General features: G+C 37.0%; 2 protein-coding genes across 6 annotated transcripts in view; one reads left to right on the plus strand and one right to left on the minus strand.

Moving 5' to 3' along the window:
- LOC310715085 (uncharacterized protein) overlaps positions 1-24980 on the minus strand; it is a 401686-nt gene that overhangs the window by 90496 nt on the left and 286210 nt on the right. The gene's annotated exons all lie outside the window — the stretch shown is intronic.
- uckl1b (uridine-cytidine kinase 1-like 1b) overlaps positions 2816-24980 on the plus strand; it is a 36771-nt gene continuing 14606 nt past the window's right edge. For 2 of the 5 annotated variants that reach the window (XM_083521212.1, XM_083521211.1), the window contains exons 1-6: positions 2816-2947; positions 15879-16072; positions 16440-16546; positions 20251-20421; positions 20895-20966; positions 24173-24362. In XM_083521212.1, the coding sequence (XP_083377338.1) occupies positions 2910-2947; positions 15879-16072; positions 16440-16546; positions 20251-20421; positions 20895-20966; positions 24173-24362 (772 nt within the window). In that variant the 5' untranslated portion in view covers positions 2816-2909. Of the gene's footprint in view, positions 2948-4744; positions 6014-15878; positions 16073-16439; positions 16547-20250; positions 20422-20894; positions 20967-24172; positions 24363-24980 lie in introns of those variants that run through there. The other 3 variants (XM_083521210.1, XM_083521208.1, XM_083521209.1) reach the window with 3 other exon arrangements.

Below are 24980 nucleotides of genomic sequence, written 5' to 3' on the forward strand. Positions count from 1 at the left end.
TAATTTAAACATGAGTTAGTTTGTGTAGGGCTTTTGATTCACTTTGAGTCAGTTTCTTCTCTTCAGAGTCCGTGACATGACTTTCATTAATTTTGAATCATGCTTAAGCAAAGCAGAGTCAAGATTTCATGGCAATATTATGTTCCGTAATGGGAGGTAGGAGATTGGATTCATAAAAGAGGCTTAAAAACATTTTTAAATAAAAAAGACAACATAAAGGTCTATATTATTATTATTATGTTGGTTTATTGAAATTGGTTGGTGAACAGGAACAGTACAATTCCCAATATTTAGCACATTTAAGGGGGAAAAAATGCTTGCACTTTCTTGCACTTTATTCTTCTCTCCCCTATACCATCCTTGAAATGCAAGCTTTTCTTGCACCATCTCTCCATACAATGCATAAATATTATTATTTATCCTCCCTTTTTAGTTGGTTTATGGGTTTTTAAACCATAAAGTTTACCATTATACAGTGTTTTATTTGGACAAAGAATATTTAGCATACGACTATGTATTCCCAAAACCTGTTATCAAGCATTGTTCCATTGGTGCTGGGATCACACTGTGGTTCCATATTGCAGAATATTATATTTAGCTCTGTTTATGTTGTTTGCTACATTGTGCTGTTTGTAATTAACTCCTCATGCTGAGTTTTACGTTTAAGAACCCATGACATTTGAACAGTACTTTTAATATGATGAGAGGTGGAACTGAGCATGTAGAAACAAATCAGTAAGCATGGCCATTAAAAACCAAATGCATCTTCATTCCTGAGCCTAGATGCTGACTAGATGCTGGTAAACAAGGGAAAAGCATGTGTAAAAAACATGCCTTAGTGCTCTTAAGTATAGTTTCACTGCATGCTTGCTCGAGTGCCTCCGTGCTTACAAATAAGGTGACTCTAAAACAAACATATTCATTCCCCAGTGATTCTTTTTTTAAGTTTTGCAACATCGAATATCAGAGTTATTTATTATTTTGTACCTATTTTGGACTCCTAAAATACTTAAAAAAAAACTTAAAATACAGTATTTAATGTCTTATAAATTATTAAAAATAAAAAAATAATTTAATGACTGCGTAATTAATAGGATACTTTCTTCACCTCTGCCAAATTAGATGGGGAATGTTTGTGGACAGCAATCAGGTTCATTGAATTTTATAGTGTATAGCCCCTGAATAATTTTTTCAATGCTTTCCTCATTGACCTCTTGGACCATATAAGTTGAATTTAAATGCAGATTTTTGGCTGATGTAGCCCCATCCATGTTGCCTGTGATGGTATCAAGCTTTCCAGGTCCTCTTGTTAAAAAGCAGCACTTGAATATGATGCTCCTACCACCATGTGCTTGATTATCGGAATTGTGTTTCCCCGGCTGTATTTGGTTTGCACAAAACATTATGTTTTGGTTTTAAACCAGATTGCTCCATTTTAGTCTAATGATAATAATGTGGTTTCCTTCTGCCCATCTTACATAGATATGAGAGGAGCTGAGCATATATTTGAAATTTTTTGATTTGCTTGTGGCCATTTCCCTGCCATTTATTCTTCTTGTGCAATACAGATTTAGTCAATTATATATATATTATATATATAAAATGGCTGTATGAGTTATTTTTAGTCGACAGTAAATCTATACCGCCATACAAGTTTCACATTGCCCACTCTCAAATATATGTTTAATTTCTATAGCATTGTCCCTTGAGAAGATATACTAAAATGGTTGCTGAAATGTAAGGGGTGTACTCATGTATACATACATATATAAGCAGAAAAAATCAGTCTGAGGTGTCTTCCCATATAATCCTTTTGTAACATTATACAGTACTGATTTTTTGGTTTACCTGGTAAATTAAAGACAACTGTATCCATTTCTTGTAGAGATACTCATGTAATGAGTACTCATGAGTTCAACAATATGTCTTCCTAGTCTGCCATTTACACATATGCATTAGTTTAAAGTTAAAATACTACAACACGTTTTATTTGAATTGACAGCAATACAACAAAAGCCCTACCGAGTGTTATATCGCAATTGTATGCACTGCTTAGAATATTTCGTATTTCCCAAGTGCAATGTAAATTGTAATCTATTTTTTCTTGTTTGCTACTTTCCTTGTGTCCATGAATTTGGTTTATATGTATGCATTTATATACAGTTTGAAGTACATGTTAAACTTGTCATCCATGTGTGTGTGTGCGTGAGGGTGAATTTTATGCACTAATTAGGTCATGAAATAGGCTTGAATTGGAAGTGTTGGAGTGGTGATAGATATTTTATTATCTTGCCTGTGCAGTGTGGCTTTTGTACCTTAGGGAGTGTTTAGATGATTCATTTCAAATGGTTTAATTTACTTTTCTTTTCCCAATTTTAACTATTTAACCAACAGACAATATGTAATATTTTATGACGGGAGCAGAATAATAAATTATATGTGGTCTGTTGAAACAGTTTAAAAGACTTATTATAAAGATTAAATGTATGACTGGAGCTAAGTCTGGAAATGTTATATTTCTCCAATGAAGTATTTAAAATCTAGTTTATCAACAGCTTTAAGCCCTTTGTTGTCTATTTTCCCAACATTGTATTGATTGTGCATTAGCAACCCGCAAATGTTTAATAAAATATTGTTGACTAACTGTACTGTGACTTATTCTATCTTTTGGCCACACATTTGTTCATCTCGTTTTGACATCTCCATATAAGAGTATGGCCATTTGTCGAGCTAAAACCGAATGCCAAGTTGAAAACTAAAATGAAGCTTGGAAGTTGTAGTCACTTGACTTCAAATAGCTTGCAGAGTCACACTAATGAAACTATACATCCCAGAAAGCACCAGCACACTGTGACGTTTACTGACTCCAACTACACCTACTCGTGTGCACACCAGGAAGGCTTTCAGCGATGGAGTGCGGTGAGAAATCATCAGTGCGATCTTCAAGGTACATTACAAACGTTTTTTGGATAAATGGTTGAGCTCGTATTTACCGATAAGTTATAGCCAGTATAGCCATATTATTACCCAAACTCTCAGCTACAGTGCCGTGGTGCCGGTGGACCTCTACAGTGCATCACGTTTCCTTCACGGCTCATGAAATCGCTCATGGTATAATTCAATAGCAACCAGTTGAAACTTTGGTTTTGTAAAAAACGATGTTTTGTAATCTTTAAATCGTCTAATAGAATGGCTGCTATAAAGCTCGATTTATATCCATTATCATATATAACTTAACATGTGTAACGTGTCATTTCTCGTATCGGACGACTAAGAAAGACTTCGTTGAATTCATTAAAGAAGAAGAAGATCTATGCAGACGTTTGGACGCAGCCATAGCAAAAAGGACATAATAGTGTGGACAAATCTATAGCAAAATTAACATAATAGTGTTGACAACCATATTAAAGAGGGCATAATAGTGTGGACACATCCATAGCACAGAGAACATTACGTTGTGGACACATTCATTGCAAAAGTAACATTATATTGTTGACAACCATATCAAAGAGGACATATTGGTGTGGACACAGCCATAGCAAAGAGGACATATTGGTGTGGACACAGCAATAGCAAAGAGGACATACCATTGTGGACACATTCATAGCTAAATTAACATAATATTGTTGACAACCATATAAAAGAGGACATAACAGTGTGGACACAGTCATAGCAAAGAGGACATAATGGTATGAACACAGCCATAGCAAAAAGGAAATAATAGTGTGGACACAGCCATAGCAAAGATGACTTAATTGTGTGCATGCTACCATAGCATAAAGGACATAATAATGTTAAGACAACTATATCAAAGGGGACATAATGTTGTGGACACAGCCATAGTAAAGTGGAGATAATAGGTTGGGCACAGCCATAGCAAAGAGGACATAATAGTGTGGACACAGCCATAGCAAAGAGGACATAACAGTGTGGACATGTCCATAGCAAAATGAACATAATAGTGTTGACACAACCATATCAAAGAGGACATAATAATGTGGACACAGCCCTAGCAAAATTAACATAAGTGTTGACACAACCATATCAAAGAGGACATAACAGTGTGGACACAGCCATAGCAAAGAGTACATAATGGTGTGAACACAGCCCTAGCAAAGAGGACATAACAGTGTGGACACAGCCATAGCAAAATGAACATAATAGTGTTGGCAACCATATAAAAGAGGACATAACAGTGTGGATGCAGCCATAGCAAAGAGGACATAATGGTGTGAACACAGCCATAGCAAAGAGGACATAACATTGTGGACACAGTAGCGATAAAGTGCTCCCACCAACACTCTGTGTTGTTTGTGCCTGTCATGTTATAAACGCCTGATTGCATGCATTTTGAGGTGTGGCTCTCTAGTGTAACACAAACACGGTAGCACATTTCTGAAATTCTGCAGCACGTTTCATTTGAATTTAACAAAAATTTGTTTAATTCAACAAAATCCTCAGCAAGTATTATCTTGCAGTTGTATGCACTGTTTAGATTCTTTATCATTTCCAAAGCAATAATGCTTTTATATAATGTAGGCGAGCGCATGTGTGCACAAACTTGTGGAATCGGAAGCATTCAATGCACTTACTAAGTCATGAATTTGATCTCATGCCTGGAGTGGCATTAGATGTTTTATGATCATGCCTGTGCAGGCCATTTGTACTTTAGGGTATGTTTAAAAAAAAAATAATAAAAAAAAAACCTGAAAACCTGCCAATTTGGCAGAACAATTCTTACAAATATTCTCTTTAATTTAATTTGCGGAAGAATAGCATATAATGCACAGCACAGCAGTATGACCTTTTTCAGTACTGAAATCACAGAGACCTGCTAAATGAAAACAAGCAATGTTAAAACCCTTTTATCTAAACATTCAGACAGTCCAGTGAAGTTTCATATTGCTGTTTATATATTGCAGTTTAAATGTCTTTATATGTGCACACACATAACTACTACAGAATGCAAAAATAATGTGGTTTTGAGTGCGAATGCTGCTCTTGTTTTATTTTTGTCTGCATGTCTATGCAGACAGTGTCGTGAGGGAAAGCTTGGTTAATAGGGTGAGGCAGGTGACACAGGTGAGGGCAGGTTTATGTCTCTACAGATACCGTCTCTGCCATGTACAGGCACTGCTTTCTTTCCAATATCTTGTTTTATCATTCACTCTCTGCTCTAAACTTTTTATGCTAAGTTCAGCCACACCTGTCTTTCAGCTTTGCTCAATTGTGCCATTAAGTTAGTTGGCCTCCATAGCTCACCCCAAAAAAGAAAATAATCCTTTTCTCTCCCACTTACTCAGAATGTAGTTTATAAGAGGCATACCTGAAGTCTCTATTTCATTGCTCCATTGTGATAATGACACTGCCAGATGCCCAGTGCTGTTAGAGGACTGTATAGGGTGCTATGTGCGTCTGAAAGTAGGAGGGCCCCAACCTGGAGCTATAAATACCAGCACCAATAGACTCTGTGGAGAGAGCTTATCCTCTTACGTTGGCAGTATAGTACAGAAGGGAGGGGGAAGTGAGAGAGACGGTGATACACAGAGCAGCAGCTCTGACGCAGTTTCATTTCTCAAGAAATCTCCTTTATAATTTCAAAAAGAATAGCGAAACAAACGTTTCAATTATAGTTCTCTCTCTTTATCACTCTCACTTGCTCTCTCTCTCTCTCTCTCTCTCTCTCTCTCTCTCTCGCTTGCCCCTCCCTTTTTCTTTTTCAATTTCTCCTCGAATTTCTCGTATTTGTTTCTGTTTCCATCAGTTTCTGTTTTGCAGTTTCCTTTTTCTTGCTTGGCACTTACTTGACAGAGGACATGTAACGCTATTAGCTAACGCACATTAGCTTTGTACCCATATGTTTGTATATGACCCTGCCTGGTATACGCTGGCTGATATACAAGCACAGTCCCAGTCAGGTGCCTTTTCCCTCTTGCTTGCTCACGATGAACACACTGCCAGGCTTTTCTGGAGCCAGGATCTCAGGCTGCTGGGCTTTAAGGACAGACAGGAGGTAAGCCTGAGTTACTTCGTTTCTCTCTAGTTATCTCTCTCTCTCTCTCTCTCTCTCTCTCTCTCTCTCTCTCTCTCTCTCTCTCTCTTTCTCTCTCTCTCTCTCTTTCTTACATTTTCAGTTACTCCACTAAATGTGGTCTATGCTTAATATTTTTTATTATTTTGTTTTATACTGCATCTGCCAGATCTTGTTCTTGTTTCGGCTGTCAGTCTGTAAAGAACTGTTATTAGAAGCACTTGTGCACCTGCCTCAAAAATCTAAACAGCCAATCATGCATCAACTGTTTAATGCATAAAATCAGCTTTAGGTATTGCTCACAACAACCATCCGAATGGGAAAAAATGTGATCACAGTGATTTTGACTGGCATGATTGCTGGTACCAGATGAGCTGCTTTGTGTATTTTTATAATTGCTGATCTGGGATTTTCACACGTAACACTCTCTAGAGTGTGCAGTAAAGAAAAACACCCAGTAAGTAGCAGTTCCGTGGGCGGAAACACCTTGTTAATGTTGATCCAGCCTGGTGAAGGAGGTGTACTGTTGTTGTTGGTTTTTTTTGTGAATTTCGGGCTCATTAATACCATGAGCCATTGCTTAAATGCCACAGCCTGTTTTTGTAATGTAATAGGGCAGTACAAAAAATAGCAATGCAAAAATACTGCATGACTTATACACAGTTTACACTGTGATTTATTTATGTAGTATTTATGACTCAAAAGAATAAAAAAAAAAATAAACAGACCTATCAAACAATTTGATCCTTAAAAGGAAGAAATAGATTGGAAAGTCCAGCAAAACCGAAACAGAAACACTTTAAATGAGGTAGGTGTATCATTGTCAAAGTCTTCCAAGAGCCTCCTCCATAAATGTAAATACAAAGGGGTTTACCTTAAGATGTAAATCAGTGGTCGCATGCAAAAACAGACAGGCTGGACCAAAAAGCCTCCTTTAGACAGATAAAACCAAGGGTAGCTTGTACAAGAATTTTGGGTAGAGTAGAGTATATGTGAGGTAAAATAATGGGGCAGGGTGCAAAGCATACCACATCATCTGTCAAATTTTGGCAGAGACTCTGTTATAACATGGGCAGGTATTGATCCAAATTTAACTAGATCACTAGTTTTTACTGATCTTAACGCAACAGATTATGCCCTTCACTAAAGATAAATCTGACAGCAAAGAGACTCGCAAACTAGTAAACAGAAACGAAGGCCAGGTGCCTTGAGATGAAACAACATTTGGTTATGTTCAGGGTTTCCAGATATCAGGAATGAATTGAGTGCATAGTATTAAAAGAATTCTTATATTTATAACTCTGTCCAATTATTTTTGTGTTCTGAAAATGGAGGGACTGGAAAAATAAGTAATTTAGGTAATTCCTAAACATTTTTGTAAAGCCACAGAGACAAAAAAAGAAAATTGTTATTTTAAATAAATTAGGTTCTATACTTAACAGTTCAAACCTGTAGTGCTGGTCCTTTGTTAAGTGCTGTTTCATAGTGCAAATCATGATTATATTTTTTAAGATCAAATGACATTCTGACATCCTCTTAACTCGCCAACCCTATTAAGTCAACGTTTTTGAAGTGGAACTGACAAATTCTCACTTTGTCTTAGCATTTTTTAATCGGTTATGTCGATTTTTTTATGTCGCCGAACCCTGATATCTCGAGCACAAGGGGGGGGAAATTTGCCATTTAACGTCGTTTATCTATAGACTGGTGAATATCTGCTGTTAGTTAGTGCACATATGCCTTTTGTTGTTAAATGTTGCGTTTGGTAGGAGCGCAGCGCGGAACGTGGGATGAGCAGCAAAAGCATAGAATTAACACCGGCAGGATCGGGGGGGAATCCGCAATGCGCATTGGGAAGAAAAGAGCAGCCGTTGAGAGAGTGCCGGTGGGAAGGCACGTACCGGGATACGCATGAGCGATAACAACGACCACCGTGAACCAACATATACCAACAATAACGGACGGTGAGAGTGTGGAAGTTTAAATAGGAGCTGGTGATGATGCTAAATGAGCACCATATGTGCGCGATTGAAGCCGGGAGCTTCAGAGAAAGCGGCCGAGAAAGCACCTGCCATGCCGAAGGGGGCGCCGAAGGGGGCGCGGCAGGTGGATTTCTGACAGTTAACAAACGTATGTAGATTTTTATAGCATGCCTTCATCAAACAAATCGTGGCAACGCTGTTGTGTAAAAAAACCCTCCAAAAACACGTGCATGCACATTCTCATTTATTAACGCATATCATGTAAATAAAGAAATTTCAAGCACATTAATATATTGCCGCTATATCGATTTTCGTTTATCTTGATCATCGGTTATCTCAATGCTTTTTGGCAACCCCCTAGGACATCTACATAACCGGGTTCCACTGTGTGTATGTATATATATGTGTGTGTGTGTGTGTGTGTGTGTGTGTGTGTGTGTGTGTGTGTGTATATATATATATATATATATATATATATATGTATATGTATATACACACACACAACACCATAATTCCCTCCATGCTCACCTCTAAGTTGGAGGTACTGGGACTGTGTCAATGGATCTCTAACTTCCTGACAGACAGACCACAAGCCATACAGGTGGGCAAACACACCTCATCCACAATCACCCTCAGCACTGGAGCTCCCCAGGGTTGTGTTCTGAGCCCCCTGCTGTACTCACTGTGCACATATGAATGTTTGGCCACTTCCAACTCCACCACCATCATCAAGTTTGCTGACGACACTGTTGTGCTGGGCCTGATCTCTAACAACAACGAGACAGCCTACCTATGGGAGGTTATAAACCTAGAGAGATGGTGCCAAGAGAACAATCTTCTCCTGAACGTCAGCGAAACTAAAGAGTTGATAGTGGACTTCAGCATGAAGCAGGAGTGGTCATACCAGCCGCTAAACATCAACGAAACTCCAGTGGAGAGAGTGGACAGTTTCTGGTACCTAGGTGTTCACATCACACAGGACCTGTCTTGTCCTGTCACCTCAACACCCTGATGAAGAAGGCCCGGCAGCGTCTGTACCATCTGAGACGCTTAAGGGACTTTAAACTTCCCTTTCAGGTGCTAAAGACTTTCTACACCTGCACCATTGAGAGCGTCCTGACGGGTAGCATCACTTCCTGGTTCGGGAACAGCACCATGCAGGACAGGCAAGCCCTCCAGAGGATGGTGCGGTCAGCTGAACGTACCATCCACACCGAGCTCCCTGACCTGCAGGACATCTACAGCACGCGGTGCAGGACCAGAGCCAGGAAGATTATGAAGGACCTCAGCCATCCAAACAATGGACTCTTTTCTTTGTTGTGTTCAGGATAACGCTTCCACTCCTTGAAAGCAAACACAGAGAGAATGAGGAGGGGCTTCCTCCCGCAGGCCATTCAGAGTTTAAACCAGGAAACATGCAGGATCTAATACTGGACCTCTCGCTTCATCTTTTCTGCACAACTTTTTTGCACTATGACACTTTAACTCTGGACTGTCACTTTAACTCTGCACTTGCACAGTACAGTGCCACTTTATACCACACCATACTGCACACGGACACTTTAAAGACATTCACGTTAATCAATATCTACAATATGCATCTATGTATATACACATATTTTAAAAAAATCTTCATATTTTATATAGTTTATACTTATTATATTTATGTACCTTCTTTTTTTCTTGGTTTTATTTTTATCCTCATTCCATTCCCTTTATATCCCATTCCTTTTTATGCCGGACAGTCGTAAAAAGCATTTCACTGCATGTCGTACTCTGTACGTATGCGTACGTGACAAATAAAATTTTATTTGATTTGTTAATGACAACTTCAAGATGCCTTCTGTATGGAGAAACTACTTGCACGCATTGCTCAGGTGTGATTTTGGCCAATTCTTCTACGCAAACATTCTTCAAATCGAGGTTTTGTGGCCTCTTCTATGAACTCTGATCTTTAGTTCTTTCTATAGGTCTTTCATGGGATTCAAGTCAGGTGATTAGCTGGACCATTCTAGCAGCTTTATATTTTTTCTCTAAAACCAATTGATAGTTTCCTTGTCTTGCTGAACCCTTGTTTCATCTGAATCATCCTGGTAGATGGCAGTAGATTTTTATCAAGAAATGTCTCTGTACATTTTTCCATTCATACTTCCTTCAATTATATTTTATATACAATTACAATACAATACAATTATAATTATAACTTTGACAGTGCTGTATGCTGAAAAACAGCCCCACACCATGATGTTTGTCACCTCCAAACTTCACTGTTGGAATGGGGTTTTTGGGGTGATGTGCAGTGCTATTTATCTTCCAAACATGGTGTGTATTATGGCATCCAAAGAGTTAAATTTTGATCTGACCAGACTATAGTCTCCCAGTATTTCACAGGCTTGTACAACTGTTGTGCAGCAAAATTTTAAACAAACTTCAACATGTTTTTTCTTCAGCAGTGGAGTCTTGCGTGGTGAGCATGCACACAGGCTGTGGCGGTTGAGTGCATTACCTATTATTTTTTTTAGAAACAATTCCAGGTCTTTTTTGAAGCTCTCCCCAAGTGGCCCTTGGCTCTTGGACAACTCTTCTGATAATTCTTTTCACTATATATATATATAAGTATGTTTATTGGATAATTATCCTACAAAATCGTAGGCAAAATATTCAGCCAACACAGTCCCTCTTTATTTTTGCTAGATAACAGGTGAGCCAGAGGATAGCAAAATATTATACTACATAATGAAAAATCTAATTGTAATAAAAAGTGTGTCATGAATGAGTGTAAAATCTAAGAATGAAATCAGCACTGCAGAATTGCAAAATCCACATTGCCTCTCTGTGAATCTGCATTTGTTGTAAAAAGTAATATAAACTGAAAAACTAAATTATTCTACTATTTTTATTTGTCTCTTTAATTGTTTAAAACGTTATACAACATGATGCACGGTGTGCTTCACCATCACTCTTCAAGCTTGCAAGCATGTGACTTGTAATGTGTGGAAGTGGTGAGGTTTCTGACTTGTAGATGCTTTTACTTATTAAAGCAGCCACTTTCAGCTTTACATTTTTTTTTCTATTTAACATTTATTATGGTTTTAATTAGAAGATATTTAAAGAAATCGAATAATTAGGAAACTTATATTTTCTAGAGTTATGGAATTATACAAGTTTTCCACGCTTGTCTACTGCAGGTAATACCCCAGGCATAAGTACCTCATAAACCATATAAAAAAAAAACATTTAATATGACTTTGACTATATTAGAGGCATACCTTTCACTAGTTTTCATGTTTAAGGGTGGTCTACAGAATTCACAATTTATGCCACCTCCAGTGGTTGTATTGTTTGAAAATGTTTTATGGGATGGTCTGCACTAAATAGCACCTTATACCTTCCAATATGTTTTAAATGCTAGTTTGTGATTTATAGCACCTTATCTTTTTTGCACTGTACAGGAAATAAATAAATACATGTTTGACAGTTTTTAGCTCTTCCTTGTTACCTGATTATAAAACCCTCTTCTTCTCTTTAATGAGAGTCTTTATATCAAGGTAAATCCATGGCTTGTTGTTGCACTGTACAGTCCTGGTGGGTACAGTATTCTCCACACAGAAGTTGATCTAGTCCATAATACAGTCTGTTAAATTGTCAATATCCTCCCCATTTGGATTGCACAATTCCTCCCACATAGTTGTTTTAAAACACAGAGCCTCACTGGTCTCAATCGACCATGTCCTCACTGTGTGTGAGACAGCTGGTTGTCTGCATACAAGGGGTTTGTACACAGGTAGGAGATGAACTGGGTTGTAATCCGATCTTCCCAAGGGGGGGTGGGGGATGCTGAAGTACAAGCCTCCTTGGAGTTGGCATAAAATAAGTCCAGTGTTTTTTTGTCTCTGGTGTGGTATGAAACATACTGGGTGAATGTGGGCAGAGTGGAGGGGCATGATTAAAATCTCCAGAGATAATGAGAAGGGCATTTGGTCTCTGTGTTAAGTCTGTTAACAACAGAATGCAGGACGTCGCATGCCGATTCGCCGTCAGCGAAGGGGGATATATACGCAGCTATAGCGGTAACATGCAAGAATTCCCTGGGCAGATATTACGGCTTCATGCGGCTAACAGCTCAATGTCTTTAGAGCAGATTTGCCCATTAAGCCTATTAAATTACATAGTTTGTTGCATATAAACAAAAGGAACATACACGTGTCTAGTTTTTTTTTTTGTCAGCTACTATTAACTGAATGATTGTGTTGTTTGTTCCCTTGTGTTTAAACTAATTAGTAGAATGATGTGAAGTAAGCACTAAAGCTCTCATTCAAGGATTAAATCTTGGATAAGATGTCTTGTGTAACTGCTTCATAGTGCTGGGTATTTCTGAGGACAGAGTGCGTCCCTCTCAAGTGTTCTATAATAACTTTCAAGGCAACTAAATCCATCTGGACAAAAATAGAATTATCAACAACCGGAATGAAGGGAGGCTTTGGACATTTAAGCATCTGAGTGCTTTCACGTAACACTGGCAAACAGTGTGATGTTTCACTGTCACTATGCATTTGCCTCCCAAAAATATGCCTTCAAGTATGTGTCAATATGTTTTACTATGCTGTAACAAAGTAAATTCACAACGAAAATAAACTCTAATACCAATCTATGAAAACTGGTAGAACACCAACTGACCCACAATTGGGGAAAAAAGCCCACCAGCATTTTTAGTTCCATGGTATATAATTAAATTGATGAACTTTATTCAACTGTATTGCTTAGTTTTACAGGTGGCTGTGTTGTGTTGCAAAAATAGGATAAAGGATAAGCAGGGCAAGCATAATGAGTACTTCTCATAATACAAAAAAATCAAGGTAATAATGATTCCAATTTCACTTGCTTATCACCCAATCAGATTTACCAAAAATTTCATAGGCTTAACACTGACCAATTATCATAAAACATCAGTAGTAGATTTGGGACTCAGTATTTTCTGATTTCATTCTTTTCTGCTTAGGGAAGAAGGTTTCCAGATCCCATGTAAAATTAGGTTTACAATTAAATTACATTTTTCCTTGATTGTCTCAATCCATGCAAAATCCGCAGTTTCAGGGCATATTAATCACCAATCTCATTACAATATAAACTATCAATAGGGAAATATATTAGTCTGCAAGTGAACAGTTATTTCTCAAAGTTCATTTGTTGGATGCTGGACAAATTGACAATAGTAATGACAAGATACGAATTAAATTGAGATACCCATATGATTTGGGTTGGAGGTTTTTTTTAAATGAGAGGTGGGGTGTTTCCTAGCTTGCGGTGTTTAGTAACTACCTTGTCCAGCCACATGTGGACATCAAGTGAACCAGTGACAGGTTTGTGTGCTCCCAAGGGTAATTAATACGTGTGGGAATTGAAGGCTTGCTCTTCTTATCCTATCCCACAGATAAGCTACTGTGACAAAAACTGCTGAAATAGTTAATACCGATTGTGATATAATGGTGTTAGAATACACAGTGCATTTAAGCTTCTTGCATAAGTGGCTGCAGACTATTCAGAGTGCAAATGCTGACCATGGTCAACCACTTAAAGTACCTGCATTTAGTATGTGTGCATCAGAACTGGACCAGGGGTAATGAAAGACAATGGCCTGGTAAAATAAATCTTATTTTCTTGAGCATTATGTGGCTACCCAGGTGCATGTCTACCTGGAAGGCTTATGTGTGGCAGAGATTACACTATTATGCAGTGTCAGCAGTGTATTCATATGAAAGTTACAGTAACAACACCTAGCTAAATGCTGTTGCAGACCAGTATTACCCCTTTTTGGAAACAGTTTTATCTAATTAACAGTATAATGGCAAAAATTTGGCAGCAATGGTTTGAGAAACAGGACTAATATTTAAGGTGTCTATTTAACATCAGAATTATACAGCTCACAATCCAATAGATCATCTATGCTGGACAAGAGAGAAGGAAGAGGGGTGATAGAAAAAAAAATTATTATTAATATTATGATTATTTAGTATCCTGATTGTTGTATAAAAGTAAAGGACACTGTGCAGTTGGGGACTCTGGCAAGACTCGCTATGGCAGCATAACTAAAAGGGAGAGCCAGAAGGTAACACAGACACGAGGGGTCTCTGGGATAAGAGACGGCCCACCAAACCACCGTTAACAAACCTGAATGAACGTGTGAGAGTGAGGGGACGACAGCATACAAATATCCCAGTTCACCAAACACTCTATATCCATGATCCCTCCAGATCTGCTCCTTTACCCAACTAATCTACTGATATTTAATTAAATAAATATGTTTGATTAATTGATTAAATAAATATGTTTTTAGCCTCGACTTCTGAGTCCCAAACACTAATTGAAAGGCTGTTTCATAACTGTGGGGCTTTATAAGAGAAAGATCATTAGAAGACATCTCTGTAAAGAACAAGATTCTGAGGTCATGTGCAAAATTTGGATGTGGACATACCAAGATATAAGTTGATATAGCTATGTAGTTTGACAATTACTTTATTGCTTGACGAATATGCCAATCAGCCAAATTACCACTAAGATACTGTCACAAAACTATAGGCTTTGTAGGGACCCACTTATGTCTGGCCTATTCTCACAAAAAATTGCCCACTTGCTGGTAGGGATGGTATCGTTTACATTTTATCGATACTCGTACCAATACTGCTTATCGGTCCTGGTACCTATCGGTACTGTTATCAATGATACTCTCTATAATTAATATATACATTAATAAAATTCATATTTATTAATATTTATGTATTTATATTAATAAATAAAGTATAAATTAATATAGTCTCTGTGCAGTGTGCAGTCTTGCATGTAAAAACAAAAGTGTGGCATTTGTAATTCACCTCTAGAGGCTGCTCTTGTTCTTTTTCTGCAGTTCCAGCAATTAACTATCGGAGCTGTTTAATGGTGTCCTCAAATACTACTAGTACTAACTAGATTTTTTTTTTTTAATGGATGTTACTTCTATTTGAGGCTGAGGCAGGATAGTTGCAGTGACATAGCAAATACAGTGCATTGCTTGAGGTAGATGGTGTGTTTTGTTATATTATATTATTAGTGTTGCCAGAGATAAAACAATGCCAGTATCGATAACAGTATAATTTGTACAGAAGCTTATCTGTAGTCTGGTATTGACCCAATTATGTACCAGTAAAATAAAAACGGTTCTCAGAACCCAACCCTACTTGCTGGTGCTATTCATGTTTGAGCACACAGATCTTCTCACTCTGGTCTGGTCTGGAAAGATGTGTTTGTGTACAAGACCACATGTTATAGGTCTGTCATAAGAGCATTTTTCCTACACAGGGGTGAAAGGGTAAAAAAAATTTGGAAGGTTATGTAGACCAAACCGTGCATTACACACATGTAGATATTGCTACTCCAACCCCTTTCTTAGGTAAGAAAGATGAGTATAAGCTGCCTAATTGTATTGATTTATTGTTGCACGATTTTATGTTTCATGACATATCTTGGGAACTGGGAGGTTTAGAAACAAAGTACTTTCTTCATTTTTATTTATCAATCAATTCAAATAGCTGAGAAAATCATCAGACTAGATTAAGATTTACATAGATCCACAGTATTCAGGCACAATATTTATTAAACTCTGAGGAGGACCAGAAGATTGAGTTAAGATACAACACTTCAGATACTAAATAGAAGTAAACCTTAGCATAGGTTGTATGTGGAATCACCAAGATGAGCAGTTATTAAATGGCATTAAATCCAGAAGGTTTAAAACTGTAATTTTAGAAAAAGCATTTCAAGTTTCCCATTCATAGTTTATAAAAGAAAGAAACTTGTGAACATTTCTGTCTGTTGTTTTCTTGACTTCACAGCGGGGGAGGTGAAGGCTCCCTGGACAGACTTCTCCCATCTGTCAACACAGGTCTTTCACCACGCAAACGAACCACCAGCCAATGCAAATCAGAACCCCCCCTGCTGCGTACAAGCAAGAGAACCATTTACACAGCAGGTCGTCCACCCTGGTACAATGAACATGGCACCCAATCCAAAGAAGCATTTGTCATTGGTGAGTAAACTAAACCAATGTTTATTGGCTATGTTTACTACAAATGTGCACAACTTTAGATTTGTCTGAACCAGATATTTAAGATAATTAAATAACTATAAATTAATAAAATAAAAAGTATTTAATAAAGGGGATTACTTAGTCTTTAGCACTCTTTCAAGAAGTCGTTCTCTCCAACACTTAAGTAAGTATACTTACTTATTATACTTCTAATTACTCTAATAATCCAGTCTGATTATTTATAATATAAAAGTTTTTTGTTTAACACATGCAGGACCATCTTTTCTCAAAGTTTGTTTGTTAAGTCATTGTAAGGTTGAAGGTATAAAAAAAAAAAGGCAAACTTTTCTCATTGATCTACTCACAGGTCTTTGTGGAGGGAGTGCGTCTGGTAAAACAACAGTAGCCCGGAAGATAATTGAAGCTTTGGATGTTCCTTGGGTTGTGCTCCTTTCAATGGACTCCTTTTACAAAGTAAGATATTGGGATATTAAATTTTAGCTTATCCAGAGAGACTTACTGTTGTCTCATATATACAACAGAGCACTCGTGGGTTTAAGGCAGGGGTCGGCAACCTTTACCACACAAAGAGCCATTTGGACCTGTTTCCCCACAGAAAAGAAAACACTGGGAGCTACAAAACCCTTTTGACATTTAAATTGAAATAACACTACATGTAACGTTTTTTTTTGCCTTTATGCTATGTATAATCAAACCATAATGTGTTGCATTTATTCTCCATCTGTAAACGGCTTTCCGTGGCCGACTATTTCCCGAGCGGCCACAAAACTAGCACATGTAGTTGAATTTGCAGACTTCATCCACTTCTTGAAATTATTTTTGCTCAGATCAACCTTCCGCATCAGTTCCGAAACGGCTTTTTTTCTCTCATCTCCATCTGGATATTTTTGAGCAAAGGCTGCGTGTTTATTCTGGAAATGTCTTGCGACATTTGACTTTTTGTTGTTTGCTAGTTTCTCATTACATATTAAGCATACTGGTAAACCAGTCTGGTCAACAGTGAAAGCATATGAATCTGCCCACGTAGCATTAAACGTTCTGTTTTCTTCAGACACTTTTCTTAGAATTCTCCATAGTTGGCCTACCTGGGGTCGAAAAGTTTAAGAAGTCACGTGCCGGTGGGTGTCGCACATTAGTGGTTGTGACGCAAATGAAGAGCGACAAAAAACTTTAACACGTTTTATTTAGATTTTACAAGATCACCAAAATCTTAAAATTTAGAATTACATTTTAAAAACTAACGAACTAAAATAAAATACATTTTATTTAAATACTCATTATTTATTTTCCAAAGCCACAGGGAGCCACAGAAGAGGGATGAAAGAGCCGCATGCGGCTCCGGAGCCGCGGGTTGCTGACCCCTGGTTTAAGGCTTAGCTTAAGCTCAGTGGCAGCTTGGTATTTGCTGGGATTTCACAAACTTCTGATCACAATATCTAAAACAAAATTAAGCATTTCATCATAGAATACTGCTTATATTATGTGACTTGTAATTAACATTTAAATCTAGTCAAGCCCACACTCTCTCCTCTGAAAGTAATGCTTCTTCTAACACTGAAAAAAACACTAGCATGCTAGTCTGTGTTAATGCTGAAATGATTTAAACAAATATACATAGAGATAAAAATGTAAATGATGGTACTTCTGTAATGCTGAATGTTTTACTTAATTGACACAACGTTCAGCCATACATAATGCTTATATGTGTCATACAAAGACAAAAAAAACGACAGTAATATCATTTATAGCAATTGTTTCTGGAACGATATATCGTCTAGCATAAGTAATTATCATGACAGGTCTAATCTGTTGAAGAAGTCTAGCTGTCCAGAGTCTATGAGCTTGTGTCCACTTGGTCCAGCCTCAGATTCCTGTGCTTGGCTGACAGGAGTGGAACAGTCTGCTGTTGCCACCTATTTACATCAAGGACAAGGATTTAGGATATTTTCTGAGTGAATACCACTAAGACAAAAACAAAACGTATCAGAGAGGACAAAGTAGAAGAAAGAGGGCTTTCAGAGCATATGGATTTGTAGGATATTAATCAGTCTAAATAGTGAAGAGGAGTTTTGACACGCAGGTGCCAGTCTGCTGATCCATTAATGACTTCCTTTTGTTTATGTTGTTTATTTAATTTTTTTATAATATTCACTTAGCTTGAATAACAGCTTTGCACATTCTTGGCATCCTGGCATTAAGTCTCTCTAAACACTCAGCTGAAACACCTCTTTAAAACTTTGCAGAGGTGTTCCTCGCTTGTGGGTGGCCAATTCGAGCTAAAATTCATATCACCATATCTTCTGTCCAGACAATATTGATTTTTTTTTTATTGCGATATGAGGGAAAAATTTTTTTGTAAGACCTTAGTTAAATTACAGGCAAAATGTGTTTTAAACATATAACTAGAAAAACGCAGCATTACTTATTTTGCTGTAAACTCTTTCCCAACATTCGGTGTAAAGCTGTGGCATGTTTGGCTAAATGAATCATGGCTGGGGATCTCGCATCTTGGTTCCAGAGATTGAATCAACTTTTTAAAAACTTATTTTTCCGGAGTTTAAATAGGCACCATGTCCTTCGCTATGTGATGTGTTACTGTGTACACTTGCTATGTATTTCCATTTTTGCTCATCTTGTCATCAAGAGTATCGGAATAAAGACTTCGATTGCTGAATGGTAGCTGTAATCGTCTTCAGGCATGCTCCAACTCCGGAAAAATATCAGCTGCTCAGATTTGGATGCATTTCTTATATTTGAGGACATGCATGGTTTTTAAATGGTTAAAGAGATTGCTGGTCTGTCCACCTTTGGTTAGAACAACACAGTGACACAACTTGTTGGTTGATGTCAAAGATTTTGAACCCAAACCAGTTCAATATGACAGAGGAGCCTTTTTTCTTTTTAACCAATTCTTCCTTGTGCTCTTCAACTTCCTGCATGTTCTCTTATCTTGTCATTCCTATTGTTAAATCTCACAAATTCGCAAACTGCAGTTGCCTTTGCATGAGTATCGGTTGTGCTCTGTTCATTTTAACTGTTACAATGCTCTTTGTGTTTGATTACCAATGCCTGTGTAGTAAGGAGTCGGACACAGTAGAGGACAAAAGGTTTTGACTCTGTTTGGTCATTATTTGTGGATAAAGTTGTAAATAGTACCAAATTGAACAAAACTATACAAATGCAAAATTAGAATTCATGAATATTTAACCGTATTCACTGTATAGCAAAATACATACCATGGCGCAACATAATACCGGTAGTCACTTTCTTACGAATATATTACCCACCCCTTCTCTCTAGTTGGATATTTTGGATAATCCAGTTCATCCCAGAGCATTTCAATATGATTTAGGTGCAGTTACTGAGCAGGTCATTTTGTAATGGATAACACTTCAGCTGACTGTTTGCTCTTAAATAACACTTGCAGATCTTGGACATGTGCTTCGGGTCATTGTCTTGTATTGAAAAATTGGTTCTAATTAGCTCCAGATTCATTCATTGGTAGACCACTTGAAACAAGTGGGGCTAAGAGACAGAACTAGAGATCTGGTGAAGATGAAGGTCAACACCATGACTTCAGTGCAGTGAAATTTTTCAGAATACAGCCAGGGATAGTTCAAGGGCTGGCAGCCTTTCTTGCATTTAGGGTGTCCAGTTGTTCAGCTACAGAAGTGTCATTTTACAAGAAGTCAAACGCTATTTACTGAGCAGAGCTTACCTTAATGGTAAGTGATTGCACATAGTTCATTTGGTTCATTTCTAATTCTCAATATATTTTAATACAAAGCATCTTTAAAGAAATATATTAAATTCTAAATATAAGCAGTAGATTTATATTTATTTAACATATCTGGGGTTACCCTTGTTGGTGTATCTCCACCACTTCTCTGTGCTGCTTTTTTACTCTGCTATACTATTGATTTCATCCCACCATTGTATGGGGCAGTTCGCTTGTTGCCTCTAATAAAATGGTGAGTGTATATTATGTGCCTGATTAAAATAATAGAAAATGTAGAGTTTTACAGGTTCAAATCCTTACTTCACTTTTACATTTCATTTTTTCCTCACTGACTATAGTTGTCATTTATCCTTATTCCTTTCATGATATTTGACTATTTGTTTTTTTTTCTGATCTTACTGTTTTATGATCTGAATAGGTCCTTTCGAATGAACAGCAGTTGCTAGCTGCAAGCAATGACTACAATTTTGACCATCCAGATGCATTTGACTTTGACCTGCTTGTCCACACACTCCGAAAACTTAAACAGGGCAAAAGTGTAAAGATCCCAGTGTATGACTTCACTACACATGGCCGTCAGAAAGAGTGGGTAAGTACCTCCGACATGCATGCCTGCACGTTTGTTTTACAAACAAAATAAATAAATTCAGTTTATCTCAGTAAATAGCATGGTATCCATACAATGTGATGGAATTTAAAGGTCTAGCGCTTACACAATTTTGAATTAGATTCAACTTTGTCATTGTGCAAAGGACATGCACAGAGCCAATGAAATGCAGTTAGCATCTAACCAGAAGTGCATAAGTGGCCTATTTACAGTGTGGGTCCATATGTACAGGGGTAAAAGTGATTAATGTACAGAAAGTGCAGTAGGTAATAAGATATGGTATTTATAGTAATATATACAGAATACGTGTACAAAGATTTTGCAGAGAATAAGACTAAAGAAGATGACATGCTGAAATAACATGATTTTCATATGTGCATATCTGAATGTTTGTATGATACAGTATATACAGAATAATAATGTACTGTGCTGTAATTATTTGTCTTTTTTTCTAGAAAACTGTGTATGGAGCCAGTGTCATTATATTTGAAGGAATAATGTCCTTTGCAGATAAGGAGTTGTTAAAGGTATGACTCATTTTGCTGTATCAAAACCAGATTGTTATTTCTCCCCAAGTGCAGACTAAACAAAGAATTATTTTGGTATAGTGTCACAGGACAGCAATCCAGCAAATTAATACAGTACAGAGCAGTACAAGACATCATTTGTGGTATTTGTGTTAATATTGCTGTCTCATCTGTGGGCTTTCTGGATGATGATGTCAAGAAATGATGTGACCTTGCTCTTCTGACTATTGTTGTTTATTGTTATAAAGGTGTGGCAGCCGCTTCTTTCTGTAACCAGTTATCATCTCTAAGTTGTTAGCATCACAACATGAGACCAGACCACACAGTTTTCTTATGTTTAGTGGACACTAAAATATTGTTGTTATAAGTCCCACCAAGCTTGTGCAGTCTTGATGAGATTTATGGAGTCATTATTAGAAGAGCAGTCATTGTTGAGTAGAAAAAGAACACAAACTTTGTTGTGTTAACTGTTGTTAAGGTATCTTGGGTCTGAAATGTAGTAAAGCCACAATTTCCTGTTGTAAAAGAAAGTTAGACCTTAGCTTATTAGCATAAGATATCTGCAGGTCAGGGACAAAATCCACAAATAGAATGTGGCCATACAAAATTTCCATGAGCCTGTCAAGATTTTGAAAAGTCTTTTATCATTTTTGAGAGACACATGCAATTTCCTTTTGTTTTTATGCCACAAGGCATAAAAAAAGCATCAAAACTAAATATCTTTATACCTTAATCAGAATCAGAAATAGCTTTATTGCCAAGTATGTTTGCACTCAAAGGAATTTGTTTCCAGTTGCGCATTTATTTTATAAAATAGAAATAGAAATACATAAATAACAATTTTGAGTGTTATTGCACATTTTTTTAATAAAGAAAGATAAATAAAAAGTATTATTGCACAGAAAAATACAGAAATAAATAAGTGAAAAGTGGTATAACACTTATTTTGATTGTACAATGAGGTAGATGATGGAAGAAACTTCTCTTGTGTCTGGCTGTCCTGCTGTTCTTGAAGAATGGGCAGGGGAGCACCAATAATTCATTCAGCTGTTCGAGCTGATTTTGTGACTGAACCAAACCAGACACTTATTGAGCTGCACAGGATAGACTCAATGATGGCTGAGTAGAACTGTGTGCAGCTCCACTTGAGTAGTTTGATAGTCGGAATGGTTGTGAGACCAGGGAATTTCAAATCTGCAAGCTCATTCAGGTCATCAAATAGTTATTGATTCCCTACAGAGCTGGGGGATGGTGTCTTGTAGCTTGTGATGACTCTCAGGCCTGTCCACACTGATGCAGGGTCGTTGGCTGAAAACAGTTTTTAAGCTTCTCTTAGCCACTCTAATCTTGAAGGAATGAAGATTTGACCTAACAAATAGTAAAACGTACAGATGCTAATGTTTATTTAGCATGAATAACAGCTATGTACACTTTTGGCATCCCATTGAGTTTTTCCATACATTCAGCTGACAGTTTTGCCAAGAATTCATTTACTTTGCAATGCCTCTTGTAAACTTGCCGAAAAGGTGCTCTTTGCTAGTTTTATATTTCTTTCCTGATCTTGTGATCCCATTTATCCCACAGTAGTTCAGAAGAGTTTAGATCTGGTGACTGAGCAGGCCAATCTTTAATAGATAACACTCTAGCTGACTGTTTGCTTCTTTTTTTTTTTTTTATGTTTACAGAGCTTGAAAGTATGCTTCAGGTCGTTGTCTTGTTGTATGGTGAAGTTGGTTCCAATTAGCCACAGTCCAGATGGAATTGTATGGCGTTGAAGGAATAGTTGCCATGTTGGTTCAGTATTCCTTTCACCTGAAATAAGTGTCCAAACTTCTCTGCATCAAAACATCACCAAACTATTAAGCTTTCACCTTCATGTTTAACTGTGGGTGTGAGGCAGTCTGCTATCATCTCTCCTGTTTTCCATCTTACATAAGCTTTTCTGTTATACGCAAAAGTTTTAAATTTAGACTCTTTCCACAGAACGATCTTCCTATCATTAACTGTCCAATCCTTGTGTGTTTTTGCCCACTTTAGTCATTGTGTCACTGAGTTGTGCTATAAGCTGAGGCCTATTTAAGTGTCTATTGCGAAGGCAGCCTGAGGTGCTTGTCCTCTTAAAGGAGTGGTACATTGTGGCCTTCTAGTCCTTTTTCTGTCCTTGTTAGACCACAGTAATAATTTTCCTCTGCAGACAGTAATAAACAACTTTTAATGAAATCTCCAGTACTGATTTACAAGTAAAAAATTTACTTGTTTTTTGAAATTCAATCAGATTAAATGTTACAGCACAAATGAGAGGGTCTCCTGTATAGTGCAAAAATAACAAAAGACTAAAACATGTAGGGAGTTATAATGTACCACTTAATGCAGACATTCCTATAAATCTTTTGTTAGAGACAAAAATGTCTATAGTGTATATATATTCACTGTCCTATTCTTGTGTGTCTTTTTCCCGAGTTTATTGCATATAAAAAAACGGGGGGGGGGGGGAATGATAAAAGACTAGGAGTTTCCAGACTTTTGACAGACACAGTAGGTGTGAGAGCTAATTAGATGCTGCAATATGTAGTGCTGAGACAAATTTATGGCATAGTTCACAGACATGTTGGCTCTTTGTGTAAACTGGAAGTGAACTTGTATGACATTGTTCAACATTTTAAGGTGGTACAAATTTAGTCTTTTAAAGCACTTCATGATTACAGATCATCTAAAGTGAGTGGTCTAAAATTATTTATACATGTTAATGTCTTGAATAAACCCGCTGACACCCCTTTTCAAATCTCAGTAGACAGTCATTGGAAAAAGAAAATACATCCTCCTTTAATTCTATGTTTTTTTTATTTCTCAGCACCTAAGCACCTCAGATGACAACAAAAACGAATTAAAGTCAAACGAGATGAGGGAAAAATAAATACACCCTTCCTCCTTCAACTATCATTAAGAGAGTAAATACCAGCTAGGAATTGCTAATGAAATGCATTAATGAAATATACATTTATTAATCATGTAGAATTGTGAGTTTTAAAGCTGTGTCTTTGGCATTTTGGTGTGTTAGTTGTTCATCTTTTTTAAGAGTATATAGTTTATATTCAGTAGATTATATATTACTGGTTTGTTGACCAAATGCCACAAAATCATCATTGTATTTGCCTAATAGTACTTTGCACTGTTTTTAATTTTTTTCTATTTTTTGTGTGTTTCAGTTGTTGGACATGAAATTATTTGTGGATACTGATTCTGATATACGGCTGGTACGGAGGCTTAGAAGGGACATTACTGAACGAGGCAGGGAAATTGAAGGAGTTATCAAACAATACAACAAATTTGTCAAGCCTGCCTTTGAACAATATATAGAGCCAACTATGAGATTAGCAGATATTGTGGTGCCACGAGGTAAGTGCTCAAGCATGATCAAGTTTTTTTAGCACCTCATAGAAATTGACAAATTTCTAATTTGACTCTGAATCTCATATGAATTAAAAATATACTCAGATGAGTCACTTGCCCCAACTTCAAATTCAAATTGTATTTGTCACATACACACAGAGTAGGACATGCAGTGAAATGCTTTATACAACTGTTCAACATTCAAACATGAAAAAAGAAATAGAATATAAGGATAAAAAAAAGAAAGTTACGGAAGCGCATTGCATTCACAAAGAAAAAAAAAATTCACAGAAAGGATCTCGTATTATGACTTAGTATCTCATAATTATGACTTAGTATCTCATTATGACTTAGTATCTTATAATTATTAGATCCTTATCTCATAATGAAGATGTAGAAGCTATCATATGGTTTAGCTTGATGACTGTATATGTTAGTGTTAAGATGTTCTGGTTCTCTAAACACATTCCTGTTATCTGGTAAGTGTCTATGTCTAGGAAATGTCCAGTAGCTAATTAAACTAATATACTGTTAAGATTTTTATTGCCATTCAGCGTAAAACATGTGAATGGGAGAAGCCAAAAGAAAGAAAGACTGTTAAGATTTTTATTATGACCAAACAAA

This window comes from Silurus aristotelis (genome assembly GCF_946808225.1).
Source record: "Silurus aristotelis genome assembly, chromosome: 19".
Classification (NCBI taxonomy): Eukaryota; Metazoa; Chordata; class Actinopteri; order Siluriformes; family Siluridae; genus Silurus; species Silurus aristotelis.